Source organism: Panthera tigris, chromosome X (genome assembly GCF_018350195.1).
Source record: "Panthera tigris isolate Pti1 chromosome X, P.tigris_Pti1_mat1.1, whole genome shotgun sequence".
Taxonomy (NCBI): domain Eukaryota; kingdom Metazoa; phylum Chordata; class Mammalia; order Carnivora; family Felidae; genus Panthera; species Panthera tigris.
The window spans coordinates 81,647,173-81,654,322 of record NC_056677.1 but is presented as its reverse complement, the minus strand read 5'-3'; the positions used below and the strand labels follow the sequence as shown (position 1 = coordinate 81,654,322).

The following is a 7,150-nucleotide window of genomic DNA, read 5'->3' as shown; positions in this document are numbered from 1 at the left end:
GCAGATACAAAATAAATATATAATAGTTGAACATTATCCTTAAGCAGAAAATTCCCTCCCAGAAATTTTAATTGGAGAAAAAATAGCATTTCAGCAACAAAGACTACTAAATACCTAGGGAAAACCTAACAAGTAATAGGAATTATTTAGCTGAAGAAATTTATGAAATTTGATTAACAAACATAAAAATAGATCTGAACAAAATGGAGACATAACATATTCCTGGAGGGGAAGTCTCAATGTTAAGATACTAATGTTTTTCAAATTAATCTGCAGATTTACTACAATTACAATAAAATTCCAAATGCTTATTATGTGTTTATTGTTGCTCAATTTGGAACTTGATTAATAACCACAAATGCACCTACTAATATGTCCATAAAAAGGACAATGGAAATTGTTAGCAGTGGTTTAGAGTGCAAAAGATATCACAGATATCTTTCTCTGTATACTTTATATATTTCTTTGTTATATTGGATATTTTATAATCATTAATATATGTTACTTTTTTCCTCAGAAAAAAAAAACAAACAAGAGATTCCTAATCTGGATTGTTATATATAACACTTACTCTCTAGGCCATTGTATCAGTTCTTAATATCTAGGGGAGCAATCACTGACCCCTTGAGAAACTGATGAGTTAAATGACCTCTAATGCCACTCCCCCCAAACAAATGCACTTAACCACACATACACCCACAAACAAAACCTTGTGTACAATTTCAGGTACAGCACAGAGGCAGCCAGTTAAGAATGCCTACTAGTTAATCAGTATGGTCAGTGAGGAGGTTCCCTTGAGCTCCAGCATACATTTGGCTGAGGGAGCACCAAAATGGGTGTGGGCTACATGCAGTGACCCTGCAGCACGGCTAGGTTCTGTCTGGGTGCCTGCAAGCAAGGAGGCCAGAGGTAAGAGGCCCAGCTGGCTGCACATCTCAAGCCAGGTGGGAGCAGCAGACAGTGTTAGGAGCAATGTTAACTAAGGCACCATGATTGAGGGCAGAACAGGCAGACCTGGTGCTTTCCCCAGCCAGCAATCACTTTTTTTTCATGGAAAACTGCAGCTGCAGGGGTATGTGAGACCAGCAGGCCCTTCTGTGTATCTCTGAGTTACATCTGTGGGGATTTTGGGGAGGAAGGGAGAAAAGGAAGAAGCCAAAGGTGGTTACTCAAGTTGGTCACCAGATTAAAGGTGGCATTTACCATCTTGGTCACCTGTCCATGTGTACTTTTAGAGTGACCAACAGAATCAAGTGCCTGAATGCAGGGAATGAGAGGCTGTGGAATATGGAAGGGGGTAGAGGGTCAACACCTCCCCACCCTTGACAAAACGGGGGGGGGGATTTAGCTATCTCTGCATCCCTCACTTTCATCTTTCCCTTGGCCTAACATCTCTGCTTTTTGCCCAGAGCTGAATCACGAAACTGGAACCTAATCCAGGGACAGGTGTTCAAAACTGTTATGGTTACAGCCATCAAATTACAGAAGGTTCACACAGCAATCAGCAATGGTTTGGGAATATTAAATAAATGTGTTTCTCTAACAGAACAAGACAGGATCATTTATTTATCCAACTTAAAAGCCATCCCAGAAGGAGAAAAAGTAGGATATTATTTGTCCAAAATAAATAAGATTGGACAACTCAACATCTTTCCGTGGATCAATTTACAGATCCCATGAAAACACACTTATCTTGTTGAGGGAAAATGCCATTTTTATATATTCAAATACCTTAGCACGTTTTGACAACTATTTCCTATGTGGCCAATAGAAGTCATTTTCTGTATGGTAAAAATTAACCAAAATTAATGGTGCCTTCCAATATTAGTGGGAGATCTTTATAAATCATGCAGCTTTTTTTGTTTTTGCTGCTTCTCATACTGTGGTATTTTTTTACTGCAATAATAAAGGATGGTGATCACTTTAAAAACAAATTGGAGAAGTGTTACAGAAATACAGACCCCATTCCCACTCCTTATCTCCTTTCTGACACTCTGCCCCTTATCTATACTAGAACAGGGACACAACTGCAGGGGAAATGGTGGGCACTAGTGGATTAGGGATTGAAGGTGGAACGAAGGGAGAATGTCCAGTTGCCCAAGAAAAAATGAAACAATTCCCCCAACAACAACAACAACAACAACAGCAAAAAGTAAAACTGGTCCATAACCTTCCAAAAAGATGCATCCCATCCCCCGGTAACTAGAAAAAGACAAATTCTAACACAGGGAGAAGGGGCTACTTTTGACCTCCGGGACTACAAAGACAAAAAAATAATAAAATGAAATGAGTGACAGGACCTGATGTGGTAGGGTGAGGTGGGAGTAGGGCTAAAGGAGGGACTCATGTTCTTGGTGGGAGTGGAAATTGGGGACCCAAGCTTACTGGCGATGAGACCCTCACGTGACCGGGAGCTGACGTGGGCAAAGGTACTTAAAGCCCTGACAGCCGTCCTTCGTCCTCCTCTGGGTACCAACTCTTACGCTGCGCACTGCCGTGCGTTTAACCCAGGCGAGGAGGAGGAGGAGAAAATTCCCCCAGATCCGGGCAGGTGGGTGTGAGGGTGGGCATAGCCTGACACTCCCGAAAGGGGTAGCTCAGAGATGCGGGAATCTGAGGCCGCGGGTGCCTCTGCCTCAACCGCTCCTGGCCGGCTTTCCAGACCCCCGCGCTCAGTCGCAGCTCATTTTGGTGGGCGGCGGGGAGAGGGGGAGGGGGAAAACCTAAAGACTGGGATATAGCTGCGGAGAATCCGCTCAATTCCTCTCGCAGTCAGTGTTTTTTGGTTTTGTTTTTGACACTCAGGCCCCGCACCCCACATCCCGTCCTATTTTGAGAGGAGGAGGGAAGAGAAATAAACGTGGCAGCGCATATAAGGCCAGTAGGGTGGCTGGGCAAGGGTGATCGGAGAGGCACGCAATTTGGAAACAATCCGGGCCGTTCATTCCCATCCTCACTTTACAGATACCTCCCCCAACCACCACTCCCCCTGCCCTCCGCCCGGCAGGCCCCCTGTCATTAGGGGGTGCTGGGATATGGGTGTGCCAGTCTCTGTGGGGGAGATGGCGGTTTTGGCGCCGTCTGGGCTTCACAGGAGGGGGGACCCTGAGACAATCTGGTATTAAACCGCCGTGCTACCCCCCAGGCTGCTTTCCAGACACCTCCAACCCAAACAGCCCTTCACCTCCGTTTATTCAGTCCTGGAAAAGGAGTTCGGGTACGCTGGAGGGAGACGTGGCGGTGGTTATTGGGTAATTTGGGGAGAGGGGGAGGCGGAGCCCAGAACAGAGAAACAGTGGAAAATCACGACCCTCAAATCGAAAGGTCAGACATTGGAGCTCCTGTTCTTCAGGATAATGCTAGGGCCGGGGCCTGGGGACTGAAGGACGGGTGGTCCTAGGAGGAAGACACTAGATTGTTTGGCAGTAATCCCTTATCCCGCGTCCCATCCAGTTTTTGCTGCACCCTCGCCCCGCCCCCTCCTTCTTCGGTGCAGGAGAAGGGGTGTGGCTGTGTGTCCCGGAGAAATGGCGGACGGGCGGGGAGGGGCAAAAGAAAGGAGGGGTTGAGTGCCTGGGGAGTCTGCGCAGGAGGCGGGGCAGAGAGGTGAGAAGAGTTGAGTGAATTGAGAGGTGATCGTTCTGGTATGTGAATGCTAAAAGGCAATTATAGGGACTTGTGTCCTGGGTCTCCTCCATCCACCGGCTCTCACTGTCCAACCTCTGGTGTCTACATTTCTGCCCTTCTTTCTGTCCTTAGGATGAAGCTTTAACTGAACTGAAGGAAAGAGAAACAGCCCTGAATCTTTGGAGGTCAGTGTGGGGAGTGGGAACAGTCTGGAAACCCCTGGTGTGAACGGGGCAGAAACCTGAGCAGAGAATGGGACTAGAGGCCCCTCCTCCCCCATCTTTTCCCTCTTTACAAGATACCCTTGCCTTGGGCCTGTCCTTTCTGGTGCAAAGAAAGGGGTGTGTCATCCACTTTCTTAATGCTTTGAGTAAGAAGGGTTAGGAAGGGAAAGAGGATCCCTGAGAGGGAAAAACATGGCCTACAGGGGTTCAAATCAAGAAAGGAAATTGAATCCAACTACCAAATGCTCCAAAACACCCTTTCTGGGATCTCTCTGCAGGTCTGTCTGAATTTAGGGCCCTGTACAAGTACAAGCCTGGTGGAAAAAAAGTAAACTGCTCCTGCTTCCAGCAAGTTGGTATGTGTATGAGCAACATCTGGGGACCCTTGGGGTGACTGTGGGAGGATCAGAGCAGAATCTGGGATCTCTACTGTTTTTCCTGCTCTCCACCAGTTTCCTAACGTCCATACTGCCTCTCATCCCTCATTTAGGTGCTAGGAAATTGTGTGCTGGCATTGGGTAGGGCTGGCTAGGGATGAAGGTGTAGAAAACCTTGGACACCCAAGGTCCTGTATCAGCAAACACAGGCCTTGACATCTGTGTCTGGGTACCAGCCCACTCACCAAGCATTATGTTTCCAAGTTCTCTAAGTAGCCTTGTTTAGACATGAAGTTAGCCAAAGCCCTAAGCTTCATTTCTGTCCTTTACCCCAGGTCCTTCTCAACTTGCATCCTGGGTAAAACCCGTGAGACTGAGTGGAAGTGCCTTGCCCAGACGTGCACACATCCCATTTAGGCAAGCCAGCTCCACGCACTGGATCAGGGAATTACTCCAGCTGCACCATGAGCCGAGTTCGAGATGCTGGCTGCGTAGCCGCCGGGATAGTGATTGGGGCTAGTGCCTGGTACTGTGTCTACAAATATGCCAGGGGAAGAAACCAGACAAAAAAGAGACTGGCCAAGCCCAAGACAAGGGCTGTGGCCGGGACTGGAGCCAGGTCTAGAGCTGGACTAAGGGCCGGATTCACAATTGACCTTGGGCCAAGATTCGGCCCTCCCACCCCAGTCCACACTCAGGCCGAGGACAGGGTCCAGGATGAAGCCTCTGCTCTGGACATGGCTGGACCTGAAGGAGTGGCCCCAGCTGTGTCCAGTGCTGAGGCTCAGAGTGGGGCAGGAAATCAAGTCCAGGAGGTAGAAGGGACAGGGGTTGGACCTAAAGCTGAACCAGTAGTCAGGGCCACAGCAGCTTCTTCAATGGCACCACCTCCCAGGGAGGCAGAGGCTTCCGTGGCTGCAGAGGCCCCCACAATCACAAGGGCTCCCAAACTGCCAGAAGCCCTTGACACATCAGAGGTTCCCAGGATGCCAGCAGCACCTCCCAGGGCGCCAGTGATGCCTCCTATGGCGCCAGCACCTACTGAGGCTGTGGAGGCTCCTGTAAGGGCAACGCCTACTGCAGCACCAGTGCCTTCTGGGGTAACAGTGCCTACTGGGGCTGCAGAGGCTCCTGGGACTTCAGGATCCCCTAGAATAGCAGCCTACAAGAAAGCGACCCCTGGAGCTCATACAGGCGCAATACCTAAGGCCGGATCAGCGACTGGAGCTGTACCCAAAGGTGGAGCCAAGGGAACCAAGTCTCGGACTGGGGGCAAGGGCAAGGGAAAGAAAAACAAGGTTGAAGTAGACGAATTGGGGCTGGGCTTCCGCCCTGGGGATGGGGCTGCAGCAGCTGCTGCAGCCTCTGCTAATGGAGGACAGGCTTTCCTGGCAGAGATCCCTGATTCTGAGGAAGGGGAGTCTGGGTGGACTGACACAGAGTCAGAGTCAGATTCTGAGCCTGAAACCCAACAGAGAGGGAGAGGGAGGAGACCTGTTCCCATGCAGAAGCGCCCCTTTCCTTATGAAATAGATGAGATTCTTGGTGTCCGAGACCTCAGGAAAGTCCTTGCTTTGCTTCAAAAATCAGATGATCCTTTTATCCAACAGGTAGCTTTGCTCACTCTGAGCAACAATGCCAACTATTCATGCAACCAAGACACAATTCGCAAATTGGGAGGCCTCCCAATTATTGCAAACATGATCAACAAAACTGATCCCCACATTAAGGAAAAAGCCTTAATGGCCATGAATAACCTGAGTGAGAACTATGAAAATCAGGGCCGACTTCAGGTATACATGAATAAAGTGATGGATGATATCATGGCCTCTAACCTGAACTCAGCAGTACAGGTAGTTGGACTAAAATTTTTAACAAACATGACTATTACAAATGACTACCAGCATCTGCTTGTCAACTCCATTGCAAACTTTTTCCGTTTGTTATCTCAGGGAGGTGGAAAAATCAAGGTTGAAATTTTGAAAATACTTTCGAATTTTGCTGAAAACCCAGATATGTTAAAAAAACTGCTCAGCACCCAAGTGCCATCATCATTTAGTTCTCTTTATAATTCCTATGTGGAATCAGAAATTCTTATTAATGCCCTTACTCTATTTGAGATCATCTATGACAATCTCAGAGCAGAAGTATTCAACTACAGAGAATTCAATAAAGGTTCCCTGTTTTACTTATGTACTACATCTGGAGTGTGTGTTAAGAAAATTCGAGCCTTAGCAGATCACCATGACCTCTTGGTGAAAGTGAAAGTTATAAAACTAGTGGATAAATTCTGATTGGCTATGTGCTGTCAAAAGACTTGAAGAAATTTCTTGGTTTTCCAGTCTGGAAGCAATGAAAATTGAAAGTTACTACTTTTCCACTTTTCATTTAGTAAAGGGATCCTTTCAGCTGCCAGTTTTGAATAATGTATCATCCAGAGTGATGTTATCTGTGACAGTCTCCAGCTTTAAGCTGAACCATTTTATGAATACCAAATAAGTAGTCCTCTTGTACTGAAAACACATTTGTGACTTTAATCATGCTGCTTGAATGGAAATATTTTTACTGGTTCCTCTATGTGAATTGACAGTGAACCTGTCCATCAAAAATAGCCTACACTTCTGTCATATGTTTTGTCTTGAATTTATCCACCAAAGACTTCATTTGTGTATCATCAATAAAGTTGTATGTTTTGACTGATGAAAAAAAAAATGTTCTCATGTTTGAATTTAAATTCTAGCTGGTGAGATAAAGTACATAAACACAAAAGGATTACTGACAGCACCTGGGCATCTGTTCATTGTCAAATATATGCTGTCTGGTTAAATAAAGAAGTTGCTGGAGACCTTTAAGGAGGAAGGACACACTTAGGCTGGGACCTGAAGGGAGAGCATGAGAAAACACAGAAGGGCATTCAGGTGG

General features: G+C 46.8%; 1 protein-coding gene across 2 annotated transcripts; it reads left to right on the top strand.

The window, feature by feature from the left end:
* Positions 1-2,472: 2,472 nt before the first annotated feature.
* Positions 2,473-6,924, top strand: ARMCX2 (armadillo repeat containing X-linked 2). Of its 2 annotated transcripts, XM_015540008.2 has the most exons (5): positions 2,474-2,551; positions 3,146-3,217; positions 3,760-3,812; positions 4,130-4,207; positions 4,564-6,924. In XM_015540008.2, the coding sequence occupies exon 5, from the start codon at positions 4,693-4,695 to the stop codon at positions 6,520-6,522; it is 1,830 nt and encodes a 609-aa protein (XP_015395494.2). In that variant the 5' UTR covers positions 2,474-2,551; positions 3,146-3,217; positions 3,760-3,812; positions 4,130-4,207; positions 4,564-4,692; the 3' UTR covers positions 6,523-6,924. The 2 variants fall into 2 exon arrangements, with proteins under 2 accessions (XP_007074391.2, XP_015395494.2); XM_007074329.3 differs by lacking the exon at positions 3,146-3,217 and having other exon boundaries at positions 2,473-2,551.
* The last annotated feature ends 226 nt before the right edge of the window (positions 6,925-7,150 follow it).

Bases quoted from the DNA above. Each gene is read 5' to 3' on its own strand.
- ARMCX2 (XM_007074329.3), top strand. From the start codon at position 4,693: ATGAGCCGAGTTCGAGATGCTGGCTGCGTAGCCGCCGGGATAGTGATT.